Source organism: Nicotiana sylvestris, chromosome 7 (genome assembly GCF_000393655.2).
Source record: "Nicotiana sylvestris chromosome 7, ASM39365v2, whole genome shotgun sequence".
Lineage (NCBI taxonomy): Eukaryota > Viridiplantae > Streptophyta > Magnoliopsida > Solanales > Solanaceae > Nicotiana > Nicotiana sylvestris.
The window spans coordinates 1,688,513-1,712,155 of NC_091063.1; the positions used below are offsets into that span (position 1 = coordinate 1,688,513).

The 23,643-nt window shown below is 37.3% G+C and overlaps 1 protein-coding gene across 1 annotated transcript; it reads left to right on the forward strand.

Annotated features, from left to right (window-relative positions):
- The first annotated feature begins 2,446 nt into the window (after positions 1–2,446).
- LOC104232229 (probable phospholipase A2 homolog 1) lies at positions 2,447–6,400 on the forward strand. The gene is made up of 4 exons (XM_009785371.2): positions 2,447–2,632; positions 2,743–2,782; positions 2,877–2,996; positions 6,023–6,400. The coding sequence occupies exons 1-4, from the start codon at positions 2,528–2,530 to the stop codon at positions 6,199–6,201; spliced, it is 444 nt and encodes a 147-aa protein (XP_009783673.1). The 5' UTR covers positions 2,447–2,527; the 3' UTR covers positions 6,202–6,400.
- Positions 6,401–23,643: the final 17,243 nt, after the last annotated feature.

The following is a 23,643-nucleotide window of genomic DNA, read 5'->3' on the forward strand; positions in this document are numbered from 1 at the left end:
TCATATTTACCTGACTTATTAATATTGTCACATTCACTTCAGGGAATGGATTAATACTATCAAAAGTTCTCATCCTTCAAGAAATCGAACATAATTATCTGAATGTGCATTAATCACATCAAATTGTGATTCTTCAACCTCTTTTTAAAATATTTACTACTTCAGGAGAAAATCGAGGCGTGCATTTAATATAGAGAATATTTATGCAGCTTATCTTCAATTATAACCATAGAAAGCCTAAATTATCACTTCTGGTGATCATAGGCAAATACCACTTCTGGTGGTTAACAAAATATTGTTACAATGAGATATACAAAATATAACTACTTCTGGTGGTTGTATATTTCTTGCAAACTCTACTAGAGTTTAAGTTGATCTAATAATCTTATCCATATTCTTCAAAATGACATAAATAAGATATATTATAGTAAACAACATTATCAAATCATAACTTTTCTTTATGTACAACAATTACATAACCATACTATCTATTGCAAACAACAAAAATTAAAATATTTACATTTTTACAGATTCACCACTGATCACATGACTTGTTTCTCCATCAGGGAGTGCAAGGTAATCAGCTACATCCAAATGCATGAAGTCTAAATTATCTTCAGAAATAAAATTTGCTTCAACATTTTTCTCTGTCTTCTTTAGGGAGGCTTGATAAAGCTCAACCAGGTGTTTTGGCGTACGACAAGTACGTGACCAGTGCCCTTTTCCTCCACAACTATAGCATGCATTTTCTACATTTGGTGCTTGCACCGCTTCATGCTTTTGTTCCTTCCTTTTCCACTACTGGTGATGAGGAGGGTTCTTTGGTGCATTATTATTACCATGATTAAAATTTCTTTCCCGACCACGGTCATGATCACGACTGGGGCCACAACCTCTTCCACGTCTAGCTTGGTGGAAGTTCGTCTCATTTACTTTAGGGAATGGACAAGAACCAGTAGGTCAGCTTTCATGGTTTTTCATTAATAGCCCATTATGTTGCTTGGCTATAAGAAGATGTGAGATAAGTTCAAAATACTTTTGAAATCCCATCTCTCGATATTGCTGTTGTAGGAGCATAATCGAGGCATGAAAAATGGTGAAAGTTTTCTCCAACATATCATGATCAGTAATGTTATCACCACATAATTTCAATTGGGAAATAATTCTGAACATAGCAGAATTATATTCACTTATAGATTTAAAATCCTGTAGCCTTAGATGAGTCCAATCATAATGTGCCTGTGGAAGAACGACCATCTTCAGGTGGTCATATCTATCTTTCAAATTATTCCACAATATGACTAGATCTTTAATAGTGAGATATTCCATTTTCAGGCCCTCATCAAGGTGATTGCGTAGGAGTATCATTGCTTTGGCACGGTCTTGGTTTGATGCCTGATTTTTATCCTTGATGGTATCTGCCAGACCCATCGCATCAAGATGAATTTCAGCATCAAGCACCCAAGACATGTAGCTTTTGCCCGATATATCCAGGGCTACAAATTTAAGTTTAAAAAGATTTGACATTATATAGAAAAAGAAAGTTCGTACCTCAGATACTTTTAAAGTATTTGCTCTAGATGGCAAAGTCTCGTGCTGATAACGTGTTATAAAATAAAGACTGTCAAGTAAAGACACGTATAGAGAGAAACTGATATATTATTCGAATTCAAACTGATGTACATAATGAATTGAAATCTCTTCTATTTATAGAAAAAGGAAGCTGCTGTGTAAGCTGCTACTATAAGTTGTTGTATAAGCTGCTACTATACCAGATATGGATAATCTTCTACTGAGAGCAATGTTTATCCATAACGGAGTACTGAATGGATAAGCTCATTGCACCCAGTATAGATAATCTTCTACTAGGGGTAATGATTATCCATAACGGAGTACTGAAAGGATAAGCTCATTGTACCCAGTATAAATAATCTTCTACTAGAGGTAATAATTATCCATAATAGAGTACTGAAAGGATAAGCTCATTGTACCCGATATGGATAATCTTCTACCGGGAATAATGTTTATCCATAACGGAGTATTAAAAGGATAAACTTATTATATCCGGTATGAATAATCTTCTACCGAAGGTAATATTTATCCATAACCGGGTACCGAAGTGATAAGCTTCTTCAGGAGGCTTATTTCCAATAGAGTACTAAATAGAGAAACATATTTACGGCGGAATCGCATATGAATAAGCTTCTTCAGAAAACTTATTTACAACGGAGCATTAAAATGAACATTCATAATATAATATATTCGTAACATCGACTCATTAATTAAAGAGTTTTATTTTCTACACCAACTTAAGAGTTAAGTGGAAAATTGAATGAATTGGTCCTTACGTTCTGGTCCCACAAGTCTGGTATCCACCAATGAGAGAAAGCCTGCTACGTCAACAGGCTCCGAAGTGCGAATATAGCTCTGCGCTTTTTCCGCAAAGGAGAAGACAACAAAACCAAGAGGTCGAAAGGAGCATGTTAGTCCAGAAAATTACATAATAATCGGAAGATACAAAAGTAGAATGCAGGGAGGTGACAATTCTCTCACCTCATCATTCATCCTTACGACATTAGTCTTCTCCTTTTTCCTCTTTGCCATTGCTGAATCCACCAACAATTCTCAAGGAGTAAATTACTTTATCCTTTTCGATTCATTAACTTCAATGCATTTTGATTTGTTCATTAACCAACTCATTTTTCTGGGCAATTGATTTTATTTTTATTGCTATAATGTCAGGTTCGATGTAGCAAAACATGTGTGGCAGAGAACTGTAACTGTACGTCTCTTTCAGCTTTTTTCTCGTTTATATTCCATTCTTTTTATATGCATAAGAGCTAATTCACTTTTTCTTTGGTTATTTTTTTCAATAGCAATTGGAATTAGATACGGGAAATACTGTGGAGTAGGATGGAGTGGATGTGCAGGGGAGAAACCTTGTGATGATCTAGACGCCTGCTGTAAGATTCACGATGAATGTGTAGAGAAAAATGGTACTGTTTATTTTCATTTTTGTTGAATTTTTCATGATTAATATTATAAAGTTTGTTTCTTTATACTGTACTATTTTGTTTATATCCTTTCTTGGAGATTTGGCTACTACTTTGAGCTTGACTACGGCTTGTCTGTTTTCATTAGCTTGAATATGAGAGTGAAACCTTATATTGTTGAAAATCCGTTAGAATATACACTGTAGAAGAATCTGACATGTTGACATTGAAGCTTTGGTTTTATTAGCTGATTTGGACCTCTACTATAGTTGGCTTGCGTTCATCATTGGTTGATGTGTTACCTAAGGCGGTTGTTCAGTGATTTCGAGAACCTTAGTAGAAAATAAGTTGTCAGACTTGGACTATGTAAATATTATCTGATTGATATATTGTAATTAGAACGAATACCATCTTAAAGTGGGATTACTTCAATGAATAGCAAAAGTGAGAATCGATTACTTAAAGAAATAGCATAATAGCAAAACTGCAGAATGCGAGTCTTTGGTCTTTTAAATCTACTGTTGTGTGGCTCATATAATAGACATAGTAGAGTCATTTTAGACTCCTGACTTGTAGATAGTCAAGGAAAGGTGTTTTATCTTGACATCTTTGAAATGCATATGAAACTAGCAGATCTGTGGTTTCTGTAAAACTGAAGTCTCAGCTTGAAATACACGACTTGGAATTGGACGAGGCAATGCAATTTGAAGAATTAACAGTTGATTCAAAAGGCAAGTACTGCATGCAATGCACCTTAATTACTTGTCCAAGACAAGAAACTGCCCCTCTGCTTGTATTTCTGCTGAAGCTTAAAAATATGATAGGCTTATTCCATACTGAGAGGATATAAAGGCTTACCTGGTGTTAAGACCTCAATCTTTGACTTTATGGTTAGAATCTAGTCTTAAGAGTTCAATTACATTGACCTGGATTTTGATCTGAGCATACTAATTTGATGTGGAATGAATCAGATTCAGGTCCTGTATTTTGCACACCACTCAAATGAAAGCCCAAACGAGAGGATGTACCTTCATAAAATCCTGACATTGGTTGTGTACTTTCTAGGAAGAGTTGGAGAGCTCTAAGAACATTGTTACCTTTAAGGTGAAAATGGAGTAATTTGTAATGACCATTTATCTGGCATCACCACTATATTTTGACCACTTAGGAAGAGCAGACAAGAAGGAATCTCAAAACATTTTGATTGTGATAAGAAAATAAAAACTACAAAGAACACAAACAAGGATACATTACTGTCCAATGTTTTTCTTCTTTTCTTTTTGTCCTCTTTTGAGATGACTACCTGAGGAAAAGTATCTGCATACTACTCTTGACACACTATTCAGTCTGTTATTTTATTTTTCTCATGGTATAAGATTTTGTTGTGAGAAGTTTATGCAATCGCCATAGCTAAAAAAAGAAAATATCGTCATCCACAATTTTCTAGCCATTTTCAGTTCACTTTTCTGGTACTCTAAAAGGTCCACTATCACTTGCAACTTAACCTGTGATTCTCAGTATTTATTTTGCAATTACTAGTTATTTTTCGGCTACCTTCAGTTAACTTTCCTGCAGAACTCTCCCATTCTGATTGCTTCTACACTAATTTTGTGATACTTTGAGGCTCAATCGATACTTTTGTCTTTAGCCCACAGATTTTCTGAATTTCACGGTGAGATATTGTATGTCTTTGGCGAATAGATTATTACGATGACCTTTTCATACTTCAATAATCAATATCCTATATGATTATAATGAGTTCCTCCGGTACCATACACAATAGTCTCAATAAGTAGCTTTTGTCACTCGAACTAATAATCCTGTCTTCTAAACTGTGCTTGGTCATCATATTAGCAAATAAATCTATTGCCAAATTTAAGCTAATAAACAATAAGAGATTAGTCATGAAATACTAAAGAAAGTGCTAATGACAGTGGTAAGTAAGTTAATCATACCACATCTAATCACTTGATGCTGTAGAAAGTTTCTTTGTGTCAAATACGCTTTCCATATGTTGATGATGGAAACCTAGGCAAAGACTCCTGAATTCATGAGCAGGTGCGTCTAGAATATCTTCTCTATGTAATTCTGAAGTGCTAAGACAACATTATCACAGGAATAACACATGCTAGTTTCTTGTTGCGCAAGGTTTAACCTATGCCAAAGCGTGGTTCTTCATCTTACTGAGGCCAAATGGAATTATTTCTGTGGAACATTCTGAACAAAACTTCCATTTGGGTTTCTGAATTATTGTGCACCATATAGACTTTCTGATACATTTGGCTCTTGTGATTCTTATATCATTGGCTTGAACATGAGATTTTTTGTACGAATGCAGAGTACTCAGTTATTCTTCTAAAACTTGTTCTACTGCATTTCAATTGAGAAATAAAATCCAGTCTTGGTTTAATGCTGTACGTCTGAAATGAAACTATAAGCGGTAGCCCTTATGCATAAATTTGGGAGCGGATGACTTCCCTTTCAGCAGCCTATGATGCTACAGAGAAGAAAAATCACGCCTTACTGTTTTTTTTAAACTTTTAGTTGTTTGTCTTTTCTGGTGCCCCATATCACTACAGGATGGGGAGGGGGCTTGGTTCTTGGCGTAGAATCACACATGCTTTGAATCCTTATGGATCTAGTTTCTAAATTTTACCGGAGAAGTGATTTTGTTGGTTAAACTGAACTATAAAATGATTCTAAGCAATAATTCACTTTTGTTAAAATCCTTCTAATGAGGAAGCGCTGAGAAATTTTGGATAAAGAAAGAGCAATAAACTCAAAGGGAAAATTACGTGGTAGCTTCTTTTGCTGGCATGTATTTCCATGCGAATCTGTAAGCATCCAAGTAATGCCTACCTTCCTGTCCCACATTATTCACAAAATTGATCATTTTGTTCACAAAATACATTTTACATCCTAATCATGGTAGTTACACCTGTTAAAGAGAGGAAGAACTTGCAATGGAATATGGTTTGTTTGGTGAACTTTATAGCTCAGTGTTTGATTCAATTTCTTCCAACTTTCAGGTATGACAAACGTTAAATGCCATGAGAAGTTTAAGAGGTGCATAAAGAAAGTTCAGAAGTCTGGGAAGGCTGGGTTTTCCAGAGAGTGCCCCTATGATGTAGCTGTTCCAACGATGGTACAGGGTATGGACATGGCTATTATGTTTAGCCAACTGGGAAACTCAAAGCTTGAACTTTGATCAATTCACTCTGGTAGCAGGATACATTATACTTGAAATATTCATATTAACCATTAATTTTTTATTCAATTGTACAAACAGGAATATTCATCTCTTTTTAGGAGCTTTGCCTTTTTGAATTGTCCATTTTGTATTAGTACCAAATACGTCGCTATTCAATTGTAAAGGTTTACTAGTGGAGGTTTCTGTATGATTCGAATAGGTCTCCCTGTCTATAATCTGTTCAGTGAATATGAAAAGGCTTAGTAGGCGTTTGGACATGAAAAATGTGAGATTTGACAAAAAGTAGTTTTTAAAGTTACCTTGAAAAAAGGTATGTGAACTATGCATATTTAAGACACATGCAAGTTTTCACTCCAAGACTTTAAGCATAAAAACAAGAAAGCTGAATATAAAAGGTTATCCTAAAAGGTCAGCCTTTCAAATATATAAAAGTTTTACTAATGTCTTAAGTTAAAAAAAAAAAAAAAAGAAGAAGAAGTTTGCAGGATTAAAATCACAGAAAATTACTATGCGGGGGGTTGGGGGTTGTGGGGGGGGGGAGGGGTGTTAAAATTTTGCGGGTTCAATCTCAACCCTGGTCCACTGCCATCCATATGCGGACACAAAACGTAGGCACCAGTGTTTACTATAGAATCCTTTATCTGATTTTAGTGTTAGTTTATCTGATTTTCAATTCGAAGGACGAGAAGAAGTCTGCACCTGGTGCTTTGCATGATGATTAGTGAATTTAGTTTGGATACCGAGCCTCCTAGTAACAACTTACAACAACTATTATTACGTCTTAATCTCAAGCAAGTTAGGACCGTGCATATAAATTTTCACTAACAGTGCCACTCCAATGTGTAACAACGTCGTCTATGATACCATTCTCCTCGAAGATGAATTGTTTGCATTTTTAGGCACCACAAATTCCATCCACTTCACTCTTCTTATGCTGATTAGATCTGCAATGCATATATTTAGTTCGACTTTTACTTAATTTTACAATCTCACTCTCTAGAGTGCTTCTCCCATTCATCCAATTGAGCATTGGGAAGAAATCCTATGTTCAACTTAAGGAAATTGAGAAAAAATATAATGGTGAGAGGCAAGGGCGCAGCTAGAAGCTCAGCTACGGGTTCGGCCGAATCCAATGACTTTTGCTCAAACAGTAGATTGTATTTAAAAACTTCATTAAATATTCTAAATTTAGAATCCAATTATTAGAGCTTCAAGTTGTCGCTTCAGAATCCATAAATTGTAATTTTGGCTTTGCCTCTGGTGAGAGTGCTGAATTTTGGTGATTAATCACTAGTAGAAACCCTAGCTACGAGGGAGAAGAGAAAGAGAAGAAGAAGAAGAAGGAGTTATCTGAGAAAGAGAATGAATGAAACAGTGAAAAATTGTATTCACGGCTTACCGTGCATCTCTTACACTTACACATATATGTACACACATGTGGCTAACCACTATTGTAACAAACTAACTAACTAAGTACCTCATTAACCTCACTAACTTCCTATCTAATCAATTGTTACATCACATGTTTTCGTACGTGAAATGTTACATCTCGCATTTTCATACGTTAAAGTTTCGTCTTCAGTTAATCGACGTAGAACCGGGGATGAGATTATTTTAAGGTTATAAGCATTTATGCTATTCATAACAAACGGTAAGTAAGTACCGTGAAGGTTAAAGGGTAAACGAATCAAAGAAAGTGAGTTTCGTCGAAATTTGTCAAGATGGAATAGAATACGGTCCGAGCTATAATACCCGATATTTATGGACTAATGTCATACAAAGTACCCCATAACCACGATAAGTAGGGTACATAAAGTGTGTTAAAAGTGAGTAGTATTTTAAGTAATTTGAGATAATTCTTAATTATGTAGGTCACTGGTCAATTATTGGGTAACGGAATATTACCTAATTAACTAAAAAATTATGGGATAAAGCCCCAAAAACGTGGCAGCAAGACACCCCAAGCTTTATGACTCTTAAGTCATTATGAGTTACGTGGCAAGATTAAGTCATTACGGATAATGTGGTTAAGCCACCACATAAAGTGGGGCCTACATTCATATGTAAGATATCTCAAATTCATAAAATAACCAACATAAGTAACGTTAGCCATTCTAGTATGAATCTGCATATGTAAGATATCTCAAATTATTAAATAACCAACATAAGTAGCGTTAGCCATTCTAGTATCAATCTGCATATATCACATAAGCACGCAAGATCTTCAACAATTCAAAGCAACGTAAGGTTTTGCAGTCATAAAGTAGTACGATGCAATATTTCTCAAGAATATCATACAGATTTTCCCTACTCTGATCTTGCCGTTACGTATTTTGTCGCAATTGACGTATGTTAGAGGGATTGTCAAGAGAATCGGTTAAGGTATGTTAAGGCTAATCCCTTCCTCCATTTTGGCATGATCTCCTAATTACATGTGTTTGATAACGAGGCATAAAGAGAAGTTCATACTTCCAAATTTGTATACATTGTACCAGTCTCATAAATTACAGTATTCTCCCTTATCGGGACTTTATATTCAATTGAGTATTGTTTTCTTCCAGTCAAGAGAGCAAAGGGTCTTTATATATATACAGTATTACAGTATTTTCACCATCATCGAGCTATAATCGATGAGCAGGCCCTTATTGGGCAACCTATGATCAGATGGTAAGTGATATACCGAGACTACTGTGGACGAGTGCCTATGAACGAGTCCAGAATGACTGAGATACAAAGCCTAGTATGGCCGAGCACCTAAAAGCGAGCTACTACGGCAAAGCAGTTATATATACCGAGCCTTATAGGGCCGGACAACTATTTTACTTACTATATTGAGAGAGTTGAGTAAGTATCAGTAGGTAAGCATACCTTCAGATCATCTTTTATTCCCAGTAACTTTCAGTTATTATATTATCAGTTCAGTTTCAGCTTTCAGTTATTCTGTTGCATTACATACTCGGTATATTAATTCGTACTGAAGTCTTTTTTTTGAGGACGCTGCATTTCATACCTACATGTATAGGCAATCAATTTGACGAGTCCCCATAGTAAATGAGGTTAGCATTCAGCGAACGATCGGTAAGACTCCATCTCATTCGGAATGCAGCCGAGTCTATGAGTCATTGTGTCAAAATTTTGCTATAGACTTATGGGTAGACCGGTACCCTATCCCATTTAATGTCAAATACCCTTAGAGACTTTGTAGACAGAGGTTCATATTGTACAAGTATGTCAGAGACCTTGACGGCCCATGTGTATTCATGTTTTAAGAAAGATAATTTATTTATACAATGCTTTCCCACTTATAGTTATACATTATAAGTTGTGGCCATGTTGACCTAGTTACCAATGATAGTATGATCAGAAAAATATGTTACGTTGGTACTCGGTTGAGTAAGGCAGCGGGTGTGTTACACCTCGCGTTTTTGTACGTTAAAGTTTCGGCGTAAGCTCGGGGATGAGATTTTCTTGAAGTTATACGCATTTATGCTATTTATTACAAACGATAAGTAAGTGCCGTGAAGGACAAAGGGAAAACGAATCAAGGAAAATGAGTTTCGTTGAAGGTTGTCGATTTAGAATAAAATACGGTCCAAGCTACAATATCTCGTATTTATGGACTAATGGCATAGAAGGTACCATATGACCATGATATTATGATGTATAAAGTGTATGAAAAAGATAAGTAGTATTTTAAGTAATTTGAGATAATTCTTAATTATGTGGGTAATTGATTAATTATCGGATAACGAGATATTACCTAATTAACTAATAAGTTATGGAATAAGATTAAACCCCCCTCTCCCCACCCTCACATGGCAGCAAGACACTATCAAAACAAATGATTCTTAGTCATTATGGCAGGTGGCAACCAATACATGACTCTTAGTCATTAGGGGTAGGTGGCAACCAATTCAAACATAAGGAATTTTTAAATCAAAGAAGGCTACATATCTTTGGACAATTCAAAGATAAGCCTTGTAATTCGAAGCAGCTACATATCTTGTAACAATTAAAAGATACACATCTTTCACCATTTAAGATAAGCCTTGTAATTCGAAGCAGCTACATATCTTGTAACAATTAAAAGATACACATCTTTCACCATTTAAAAGAATAGATACGTAGAAGGCAATCTGAAGCAACGCAGAAGGGTAGGGATCTTCAAAAATTCAAATAGAGATTTCATAGTATCTTAAGCAACGTGAGATTTTGCAATTTTAAGAAAGTACGGTATAATCCTTCTCAAGAATATTACACGGATTTTTTCCTACTCCAGGTATGTTAAGGATAATCCTCCTTTCTTTTGGCATGATCCATACGAAATAAACGAAATGAGAAAATCCACAACTTCCATAAATGACTTTATTCATAGGAGTATTAGAGGAGCCTATGTTCTTGAATTTCCATGTATCTTATTATCACATCTTCTGTTCATGGGTCCCAGAAAAATACGTAATTGATAAAGTTTATCCGAAAGGTATATTGAGTATGTACATTGACCCAGGACCAAATGGCGTTATATATATATATATATACTTATATGTATATGGGATATGGGAAAATATTACATCGTTATATACGCACCACCACCTGATCAGTTGGTATATATTGTTGATGTTGCCCACAATGGCCTAGATGATATGATGGGATGCCCTCAGAGGCTTGATGATGTTATGTACACCTATACCTATGCATGACATGACATTTATACGAACGTTCATGACATTATAAATGTTTCATAATTTACAAAGTTATTTAGACTTACAGACGAAATTCTTTATTCCATATTTCATCTATGTTTCTTATGTGCTAATCTTCATGTCTTACATACTGAGTACATTATTCGCACTGCCGCCCTATTTTCCAGGGCCTCCGTTTCATGCCCATAGGTGCATGTAGACAAGCTGACGGTCCCTCTTCTTAGGATCCTTGATCAGCGAGAGTTGGTGTGCTCCATTTGATCCGTAACTGCTTTGGATTTCTGTAAGATATGTTTGTATACATATATAGGTATGACAGGGCCCAGTCCCGTCCTTGTACGGTTGTATATTCTGTTAGAGGTTTGTAGACAGTTATTTATAGTTGGATAGTATGTGGCCTTGTCGGCTTCCAATTTTGGATATATAGTTGTCTATAGTAGCCTTGTCGGCTCTCCCTACGTATTCCGCACGTATATGTATATATGTATTTTGGACAGCTTTTTCCTCACACATGTTATTCTCGTAATTCAACAGATGTTATTCATGTTAATATCTGAGTCACATGCTTAAGGGTGTTCGGCAGGTAGGACTCGAGCACTCGTCGCGGTCCATCGGTTTGGGTCGTGACATGGTACCCGTCGCGGCCCATCGATTAGGGTCGTGACATCAACCATAAATAAATAAGCTAAACTACTCTCATAATCAAGTCACTCCTTTCTCCTTAACACTCCCCCTCAAGCTAGGTGGTATGAAGACATCAAGTACCCCTAGCTTGGACAGCAAATAATCATGTTGAACTCTGGTTAAGCCCTTGATTAGAATGTTTGCTAGATGTTCCTTAGTTGCTACATATTCAGTGTGTTGATACCTAAGTTTTCCCTCATATATTTTAAAAATGCATATATACTTTCAAAATAGTGCATGAGCATCAACCATCATTTTTCCATAATTTTTTGTAATTTTAAAAGGATTTTAATTAATTTGTTCTAGTATTTTATTATCCAAAATAATTACTAATTGCATCACAAATGGTTTTATGATAATTTTATTGCTTAATTTTATTATTTATATTTATACTAGGCTTTAATTATTTCATGAATAGCCATATGTACATGTTAGGGTTATAATTGCAATAATTTTGCAATAATGGCCCTATGTGTGCATAATTACTTTATTTCACAAGAAAATAACATTTTATTTTTTATAATACTAAGTAATTATTTTAAACCATTTTCATGCATAAATGATATTTTTATTATGAATAAATTATTTTATTAAATGTTTTTATTAAGTTAATTGGGTATTTAAATAATAGCCCATTTTCTTAATCAATTTCGGACTCCAGCCCAATTAAACCTTAGCCCAATACCCTAATCTAATTAAAACCCAATAACCCAATTATTTTAATCCGACCCAGAACCTCCTCTAACCGTGGCCGTTGATTTTTGAGATCAACGATTCACGTCACCCCTTTCCTTTTTAATCTAACGACCCACCAAACCCTACTCATTCTCTCCAATTGCGCCGCCTCTGAATCCTCTCCTCCTCTCTTCTCTCTCAGATGCTCTCAAACCCTTGAACACCATCACTTAAAATTCCTCCCAAATCCTTTTGATTCCCAACAGGATATGGAATCATTTGGTGATTGACCGCCTTATCCGACCTCCTACCTCTACTGGTTGTTCGATTTTCATGTTACTTGATGGGATCTCAAGGGATTTGAACCAGATTTAGTTCAAGTCTCTCATCTTTTTGATTAATCCGTCTATATTCAACCCTATGTCTGTGAGTACTATCACTTTCGTGTTTTCATGACTTCAAATCTATTGTTCAAACCAGATTTTCCACCTCTGTTCACTTTTTAATATAAACTTAGTTATTTCTGGTTGAATCCGTTAGATCTCTTTAGATATGAAGGGTTTTGAGTTTGTTTGCAATTTCTCTTTAAGATTTTCTATTTTTACTCTTATTGTCATCGATTTCATTTTTTCTCAAAAGCTAGGGTTTTGATTTCTGGGAGATTTTTGCAAAAAAAAGGGTTTGTTAGCGTTAAATGTTCTCATCTTTGACTCTCTTATTCACTCTCCGACTGATTTTACTTTATTTAATCAAGCTCCATGTATATGTCTTTGTGTTTTATAGGGTTTTGATTTTCTGACTATTTATCCTGCTATCTTCTGCCCGTTACCTTTACCTCTGTCAATTAAAGTGTTAATTGATTTACTTACCTAAATTAGGTTTGAATTTAGTACCTGTATTTCCTTATTAAAGTTTTACTTGTTCTTACCCTATTTATATATCCGTATTACTGGCTTGATTTTGTATTCTGATTCCTAATTGATTCTGGAAACTAGTTCATACCTTATTTAACCTTATTCCTAATTACTGATTGATTCCGTGTGAGATTTTCCTTAAATTAAGTGTACTTATTTGATTCTGTCCCCTTAATTGATTCATGACTAATTGTTAATTGATTTTTCATACCTTATATGCGTGTGATTGATTCATTACCTTATGTGTCCTACTCTATCGTATGCTATAAAACCCTTCATTGTTCTGATTTTCAAACACACAAACTCAGACACCTATACACACATACACTGAGAAATACAGAAACACACACACACTCTTGCTCTTATTCACTACACTCTCCTGTTTCTTGAGTTTGTTGCACTGTCTAGCCGGCTGAAAGCCAAGGCTAGGCTCTTGGATCCTATTTGCTTCACTTTCTTGTTGCTATCTCTTAACTGGTATGTCTCCATTTCTGCTATCGTTCAATCTGCTATGTAATTAGACTTATGTTCTTCCTGGCTACTGCTTTTAAACAACATGTCTACCTATGTTATCATGTCCTATTCAATATGCTATCTGCTGTAGATATCAACATGCTTTGTTTGCCCTTATATTTCTGTTAACTAGCATGTTTCAACTCATGTGAATTTGTCCTGTCAGATATGTTAGTGTTTAATACACTTTAGCATGCTCTTGTTTTATTCCATGACACTTATTTACCCATTTCTCAACTAGTATGCCTCAATCCCTGTCCTGTTTTATGTGTTTTAACAGGTTCCTAATCAATTCATGATTTCTATGCTCTCATCTATTGCTACCTTTTCTATATGTCTGTCAGATCAGTAACTTGATCCCAACATGTTATTCTATGTTTAATCTGCCTATATGCTCACCTAGTAATAACTAATGAATTAAGTCAATCCCAAGCAACGCGAAACCTTATTTGAATTTATTGTGACTCTACTCTTTGACCATTGAGGTTCATGTCTGAACTCCATCTGCCTAATATGTTTCTGCTTATGGTCCTTGTGATCTGGTAATCAGTTTCTATTCACTTCTAAAAATCCAAACTGTTTTCCTTCCTAAAAACTACTTCCAACTTTTATACTATTTTCAACCCTACTCTTAGTTAACTAGGGTCTTGCCACCCTAGTGTGAGCACTGCTTAGGGTCCATGAGACTCCTCTAAACTCTGATACACTGAGGCTGGTTTTCCAATCCTTTGTGAATCTTGTTGAACATTTGATCCTGGTGTGAACATTGCCCGGGGTCCCTGAGGCCCTTGGGAATTTTGACATACCAGGAACCAACTTTATGTATTATGGATGGACTACCGCTATGCTCAGAGGTGCTATGTTTGGAGGCTTGGTTCTAAGTTGATGTTGGTCCAATGAAGGCTCGCTATAGTATAGTGATTTTCATTATGTAATTCATTTATATTGGTCTGTATAATAATTCTTGTAAAAACAGATATCAGAGTTATTAGTAAAAGTTGGGAGGGATTTTTATATATCTCTGTTGGAATTGGGTAGAGAACCTGCCTATAGGACTTGACTATGCTGGTGTTGTATTATTGTTTTGACTATGTACTGCACATCTGTATATTAGAAATCTTGTTACAGGGCTTTACGTTTATTTCTGCACACTAGACATCCTGTTTATAGGACTTGCACGTATTTTTTTAATCCAATGTGCGTTAGTAACCATGTTTATAGGCTATTGACTGTTTGAATAACCATTTTTCCGTGTCAATGCGCTCCAAGAATTATGCCTATGCATGAGTAATAGAGATCTTGCCTATAGGAATTGAAATCATTTAGATATTATTCTTATAAGGTTTTAAATTAATTTCTGCATTTAGATACCATGCTTATAAGGTTTCAAAAATTTAGTTTTTGCATTTAGATACCATGCCTATAAGGTTTTAAGATCAATTTCTGCACTTAGATATCATGCCTATAGGGAATGTATATAAAATCAGTCTTTTGCGTCATAAAATAATGCTTGTAATCCGTCCCAGCACTTAGAAAGCATGCCTGTAGGGTCTAAAGATAAAATCAGCCTGTTAAAATCAATAATTGTGTACAGCTTAGATACCATGCTAATAGGGTTCTGCCCGGCTATCACTTAGGCAAACCTGTAGGGCAGTTAAATCCTGAGATTACAATAGTGATTTTCTTGCTGTTTGGAACGTGTCCAGATTCAGTATGTGATAAAATCCGTAGGCAAACTGTTAAGTATTCACTACCTCGCTTAAACAAAACTATTGTCTATTCTGTTTATATCATTTAGATATCGTGCCTATAGGACTCCTAAACTTATAAAACTGCTTGTCTGAATGGCGTGCACTTGCTTTGTGTCTGTTTGTGGAGGTAAATATGAGCCCTTAAGTGATCTTTTATGTGACAGTCCTACTTGTTTTATTTGTTGCCTAGTTTTCTCCTTTTAAAACACCATAGATGAGTCTAGAACCACCTTAAATAGGGGTCTTAAGCACCTCCAGGGCCACATGTAAGGGACGGGTAATGCACGCATAAGGAACGTACTGGATGCTATTAGCACGCTTAGGTAACAATAATTAAAGGGAAGGTAATCGGGTAGTAAAGGATATGATGATGTATGCGCTGATGCTATGCGTAACACCTCTATTTGAGGAAAGTTTACTGAGTATTACACATAAGTTATCCTATAGGCTAATAAACCTAGGACCCCCTTTATTCCCATTTAAATAATCTTTATTTGTTTAAATTTCTTATGACTAATTCACTTAAATTGAGTTTGGCCGGGACCCACCATTGTGGACCTCGAGGGGTGCCTAGCACCTTTTCCTCATGGTTATTTCGAGCCCTTACCCAATCTCTGGTAATGCAAACCGATTTATGAATTATTTGCTTTAGATGCCCTAACGCACCCTAAATCCATTAGGTGACGACTCTTGAAATTCCATACCCCTTCCTAAAAGGAAATGAGTTGTCCCAAAAAATGTCGAAACTCAGACTCCGCGAGGAAAAAGGGGACGTGACACAGTCTTCACCAGTCCATTATGTGTCTTCTCTCTTATAAAATGATAGTCGATCTCAATGTGTTTGGTGCGTTCATGGAACACTAGGTTGGCAACTATTTGAATTGTTGCTTTATTGTCTATGAGTATGTTCACAGGTAGTTCAACAACTTCCCCAATATCCTTGAATAAGCCAAGTATCCAAACCAACTCTGCCATAGTTGAAGCAATGCTCATGTACTCTAATTCTGCATAGCTCCTGGAGATAGTACTTTTCTTCTTTGACTTCCAGAACACTAATGACTCACCATATGTAACGACCCAAGCGGTCGTTTTGAGAATTTGTACTTCGCTCGTCAATTCTCGGGCATGACTAGCCTTGTATGATGTATTATGACTTATGTAAATCATCGGTTTGGTTTTCAGGTTAAACGGAACAGATATGGAAGAATGATTCTTAGCTTGAAGATTAAAATTTGAAAAGGTTTGACCAAGATTTGACTTGTTAGTATTTGATCTCAAATTTGGATTTTTATGATTTTTTAGCTCCGTTAGGTGATTTTGGGACTTGGGAGTACGTCCGGAATGTGATTTGGAGGTCCATGGTAGATTTAGGCTTGAATTGGCAAAATTGGAATTTTGGCATTTTTCGGTTGGTAGTGGAAATTTTGATATAGGGGTCAAAATGAAATTACGAAAATTGGAGTAGGTCCGTTGTGTCATTTGTGATGTGTGTGCGAAATTTCAGGTTATTCGGACGAGGTTTGGTAGACTTTTTGATTGAAAGCGGAATTTGGAGGTTTTGGAATTTATTAGGCTTGAATCCGATGATGATTTGATGTTTCGATGTTGGTTTGATTGTTCCAAAGGTTGGGACAAGTTTGATTGATGTTATGGGATATGTTGACATGTTTGGTTGAGGTCTCGATGTCATTGGGTGAGTTTCGGGTGGTTAACGGATCAAATTCTTATTTCTGGAAGTTGCAGATTTCTTCAGGTTTCTGTTATAGAGTTTTGCTCTTCACGTTCACGGGAGGGCCCTCGCGTTTACAAAGAGATGTTGAGTGAGGCAGGCCAGTTTCCCTTCGCGTTCGCGATGTTGGTCTCGCATTCGCGAAGGTTGAGTCTAAATGTGCATCGGGAATGCGTGGCATAGTTTGTGTTCTCGTAGAAGGGTGAAGTAGGTTTGGACATCAGGCCCTAAGGCATCGCGTTCGCGGCCAGAGGGACGCGTTCGCATAGGCTAAGATGAGTAAGGAATCGCGTTCGTGAGGTGGTGGTCGCGTTCGCGTAAGAGGAAAAAATTTGAGCTATATTTTTGTACTTCGCGAACGTAAGGTTTTGACCGCGTTCGCAAAGAAGGAGTTTTTGCCTGGGCAGAATGTTTAAATAGTGGCCTTCGCGATTTTTGGTCTATTTACACCATTATTGAGCGATTTTGGAGCTTTTTGAGAAGGATTGAAGAGGGAATCGAATGGAAACACTTGCAGGTAAGATTTTTGAACTCAACACTTGATTCTATAGTGATTTCTACCTAATTAGACATGAAATTTATGGGATTTAAAGCCTAAAATTGGAGAATTAGGGTTTTAAATTGGAAACTTTGATTTAGGGATTTGAGGGGCCGCTTGTGGTCGGATTTTGATGCATTTGATATGTATGAACTCATGAGAGTGTAAGGATTCTAGTTTTGTGATTTTTATCAGAATCCGAGACGTGGGCCTGGGGGCCGAGTTTGACCAATTTTGGGATTTTTGATGTAAATTGGTTATTTTCGAGTGGACTCTGTTCCCTTAGCATATTTTGATGGTATGAATCTGATTTTGGTTAGATTTGGAGCATTCGGAGGCCGAGTCGAGAGGCAAAGGCATCGCGGGCTAGAGTTTGGACCGGATTGAGGTAAGTAATGATTGTAAATGTTATCCTGAGGGTATGAAACCCAGGATTTCACATCGTTGTGCTACTTTGAGGTGACACACACACTAGATGACGAGCGTGGGGTCGTGCACCGTTGAGGATTGTGACTTGGTCCGTCCCGTACGACTATTAAGTCGCGTATTTGATTGGAAACTATTTGATATCATTGTATTTTGGAATATATTACTATGTTTTGGGTTGAATGGCATATTTGGGCCTCGTGCCAACTGTTTTGGAAACTTAGGGGATTTTTACTAATATTACTCACTAATGTGACTTCATATTGTACTTAGTCATGCTGTATTCTATTGTTTTCATAACTCAGCTGTATTTACTCTTTTTTGATATTTTAAATGATATTTTGGGCTGAGCATCATGTTTTAATGTTGCTCGAGTGGCTTGAGAGATTTCTGAATAAGTGAGGCTGAGGGCCTGTGTTGTGAGGATATATGGGATCGGGCTGCACGCCCTAGCAGGTTGTTACTAATTCATGATATTGTGAGGCCGATTGCCTAATTGATTTATGCCACGAGGTGGCTTGTTGTTATAAGGACGAGGGCCTGATTTATTAGCCATGAGATGGCTTGTTATGGCTTCTGGGCTGTAGGAGCCCCTTCGGAGTCTGAACACCCCCAATGAGCGTAGGTACCTAGTGTGAGTGTTGTGATGTAGCCCAAGGGACTGTTGTTGTTTCATATTGTTGCCCAAGGGGCTGTCCTTGATCCATGTTTTGCCTAAGAGGTGGTTCTTGATTCGTGTTATGCTCGAGGGGCTGACAACGAGTGATTGTGAGGTAGCCCGAGGGGCTGGTTCTATTGATATTATGCCCGAGGGGCAGTTTATGGTACATGTTTTTGCCTGAGAGGCTGTTTACATTTCTATCATTTTTACTCACTATTTTATCACTCGTTTTAAACTATTGGAAGATGTTTTAAAAAGGAAAGGGTTTTTACTGAAACTGAGTTTGATTTACGAAATAAATGATTTTTGTACAGTTTTGGAAATGCATTTGTATTTTCTGTAGCATTATGACATGGATTACGTGTTTTTTTATTGCTCAACTTTCATTTACTTTTATTACTTACTAAGTTGGCATACTCACATTATTCCCTACACCTTGTGCGCAAATTCAAGTAATTCTGAACCCTGTAGCAGGTGTTGATTGCTCAGTGGTAGAGTCATCAGAGTTACCAAGGTAGCTGCCTGACTTTCGTAGCCCTCCTCTTCTCCCTCTTGTCTTCCTTAGATTGTCTTTAGTATATTTTTAGACTCTTCGTTGTATTCGGACCTAGTAGATGCTCATGACTTGTGACACCCCGATGTCGGGCTTATATTATGTTTCCGTACTAGTTATTTAGACCTTTATTATGGGATTTCATGTTAAATTAAATGGCTTAAAATGACTTTTATAGAAAAAAATTGTTGATTTGGGAATTGTGTCGGCTAGCCTAGTTTCGCGATAGGTGCCATCACATACGTGCCAGTTTTAGGGTCGTGACAAGTTGGTATTAGAGCCTAGGTTACATAGGTCTCACGAGTCATGAGTAGGTTTAGTAGAGTCTCGAAGACCGGTATGGATGCGTCTGTACTTATTCTTGAAATCCCATATTCTTGAATTCTTATCATGCGCCCTTAATTCAGCTTGAAATATAACCCATGAAATTCCTTCCACACGTTCATATGCGTGAATGAGCACTCGCTATCAGATGTGCATCGACGGCTTGTGATTCCCTGATCGAATGGCGTGATGTGATTTATGTGTGTTGATGTTGGGCTAGTCTGGAGGACTTGAGGCCAGGTTTTGCCTATAGCTTGAGCACTGGGGTGTTGACTGTGTGACCACGTGTTTCTGGATTTATTTGTTCGGTAGTGTCCCTATCAGTGGAAGTGATGACTGGATGGCTATGTGATGAGTATGATGTGACTGTGAGATATTTTCATATAATTTGAATGTGACGAGAAGGGTCTACTTTAGAATAGAAAGAACTATTTGGTGCTTGATTTCCATCTTGATTTGATGTATAGCCCCGCGATATGGGTATGTGAAGAATCTTTTCATGTTGTCTAGTTGGGGAGTGGAGTAGATTTCATGTTACGATATGAGTTCAAACTCCGGAAAATTAAGTGATTGCGTGATGTATATGACGGTGGAAGGGTATGAAGAGCTGTTAGTTTGAGGTGAATAGGTGGGTTATCTCATGCGGAGTGTTCTGAAGTTTGTGTGATCCTTGTGATTGTTTGTTGGAAGACCTATTTTACCAGTGAAATATATGTGTTTCAATTTGAATTTGGATCGCTTGAAGGAATGGGCTTGACTGTTACGAGGGTGAACGCGAGATTTGCAGAAGATTTGAAATACTAGATGGCTTGTGTTGCATAAGCTTATAAAGGATTGAGTTTAATCTCACTATGGTATTATGGCAGTATTAGAATATAGGGATTGTGAGTTATTATGTGTCTTTGATCTATGGCTTGAGCCAAGTGGGGGAGTCTGCTATTGATCAGTTGATTGCACGGTTATGTGTTATGTTGGTTCCAGTTTAAGGCATATTGGTGAATCAGTTATAGCTTAGAGAGGTTGAGATCGAGGATAGCTCGAGTAAAGGAAATTTCAATAAAGGTTATGTTATGCTTTATGGGTGTATGAGAATCACGGAATGACTTGAGTTGTCATTGGTAAAGGATGTACGGTACATAAAACATGAATTTGTTTGGTTGCATCAAGGTGGGGTTACTTCCATAGGTGTTGCTGTTCTAATGGGGCACAGGTCGTTTAGTTCATTTGATCAGTCTAATTGAAACATGAGTAGAGTGGATGACTCCTCAGAATAGTTTTGAAGGATTCAAGATCTACATGTAGTAATTGGGAATCTTCAGGATGTGTGTTGGCTAGAAACTAAGATTTATATGGGAGGATGTCGGGACTTGTGGCATTTTGTATCATTATGGATTCTACATACCAGTATCACAATGGCGAAGGTAATGGCTTTAGATTCGTAGAGAGCGGGTATCTTGATTGTGGTACTTTTGGGGGTGCTTTAGAAGAATACAATGGTTTATGAGCCTTAGGGCGGTGTGGTTTATGCTTGGGTCTCGTGTGGTGAGTCTGGGTTGAGGACTGAGGTATCGTAGAAAGGAGAAGTATCAATTCGAAGGCAAATCAGAGGAAGCTTGGGATAAATAGGACAGCTTGGCAGTAGGTCGGATCGGCATGGTAAGGGATATGATTAGTTCTTTGGGTGCTTATGAGGTAATGAGTTCTACATGTATTTTGTGGCAATGCTCTTAGGTTTTTTTGGTGGTCTGACGTAGTCTGGTCGAGTTAAAAGGATTTAGTCTTGATAGTTTAGTTGTGTGCAAATGGAATTCGGAGAGTCCTTGATGGTTTCTGCCACGGTTAGATATGTATATTTTCTACAGGCATGAGGAGTATGAGATGTATAGTGATTTTCTTCTATATGGGATCAAATGGAAAGTTCTTGGCTAGTTGAGTACGTAGTTGCTTGTGGCTCGGAATGGACATGAAGTTCTCGTATTTATCCTCGGATGGTATGGTATATGCAGTGTGTTAAGTAGGATTGAGATTTGCCTGTATAAGGTCATGGTTCAGTTTTGAAAGGAAGGTCATAAATTTTTAGGTAGCATGGACAGTTTTAAATGACTAGATAAATGAGATCACTAATTGGTGTGGCTTGATGAGGGTATACATTTTAGAAAGGGCCATGTGATTGAGTTAATGATACTTCATTGGTATTGCGACACTCTCTTGTTTGATTGACTGGTGATATTCGAGTTTACTTGGTGGCACAGAGGAATTATACGAGTATCCCTCGTGGGATGATTGGGTATTAAAGGTGTGTTGTATATTCGTATGGGGGAGTTGAGATCGGATATGGTGATTCGTGTGTTATATGGATTTGGAGACTGGGAGTTTTCATAAACAGGTTATGTTGTGGGTCGCGTGTATCGGCCTTGTGTGGTGACTATCGGGCTTTGGAGACCTGAGCGATTCCTTTATCGCTTAGTATGTTAGATTTTGATGAGATATCGGGTATGGACTGGTTGTCATAGTGTCGTGTTATTCTGGATTGTCACGCTAAGACGACGACATTGGGTATGCCAGGGATGCCACGGATTTGAGTGGTGAGGTTCGATGGATTACGTTCCCAGTAGGGTGATTTCATTTTTGAAGACCCAGCGGATGGTTGAGAAGGATTGTCTTTCTTATTTGGCCTTCGTGAGGGATATATGTGCAGAGGATCCTACCATTGATTCAATTCTGGTGAAGGACTTTCCGGATATGTTTCCTGCTGCTGGGCATGTCGCCGGACTGGGTTGTTGATTTCGGTATTGATTTGGTGGCAGGCACCGTATCGTATGGTACCGGCGGAGTTAATGGTGTTGAAGGAGAAACCTCAGGAATTCCTTGATAAGGGGTCTATTGGTAGGCCTATATGGACGTATGATCTGCATCGAGTCGGCTTTGTTGACTCCGAGTTGCTATTGTCGAGGGATGTGTTGATTCGATTTTTATTGAGCTTATTAGTGTTCCGAAGTGATCTATGAGTTACCTTTCCGTGTCGCGAGGCATTATGATTTGTGGATTATAGGCACATGTTGTGTGGTTTTATTGGGGTCTCATAATGGAATTCGAGTGGGAAGAGTATTGGGTATTGCTCGGTGGATGGCGTGTTGGCTATGTCCTTTCAGGTTTGTGTGGTATCATGTCAGTTGCTTCTCCATGGTTATGATGATTTGCTTTTGGTTCTAGACATCAAATGGCGCGAGGTTGTTGATTTTAGCATAGTGAATTGAGGTGCTTCATGTGGACCAATGTTTGGATAGGGTCGCGCATTGTAACAAAGTTATGTGGAGGTATGATCCTTCGGGTTAGATTCATGCATTCTGGTTCTACGGTGTGTGGTGAATTCCTAGTATCGTGATGTGGTAGTACTGGTGAGCTTGTGGCAAAACTCTCTCAATTGAGTCACTTTCCATGATTTGAGTATATTTGGACTGTTGCTTATTGGTGCACGAGTTGTACGGGTTGTGGCTTGAGATTGTATCGATGTGTCATGTCACTAGAGTAGTCGTATTGAATGAGATGAGGTCATTGGGATCTAGAATGAATACTAACAGATTCGATTTCTGCATATTCGAAGGATAATATCGATGTTCGGCTTAGAAATTTACTATGGTCTGTGCTAAAGGAGAGGGAGCTTCAAGAATGGATGATCGGAGGAATGGTTATAACTTTCTGCGTGTTTCGTTCATCATTGGAAGTATACGAAAGTGTTGGAATGGGGCTTTATTTGATAAGAGGTTTATTATTAGTATTCTATTAGTTTGGGCAATTACTGTGATTAGAAGTTATCGCTACGAGTGTCTGATTATGTGGTATATCATGTGATTACATCTTGAGTTGCGGTTATGGCTTGATACAACGTGTTCAGACTTATTCAGAGTATAGATGTGAGGTTCTTACCTTATAGATGATTTCAGAAGTGGAAATTTGGTTCTAAGGTT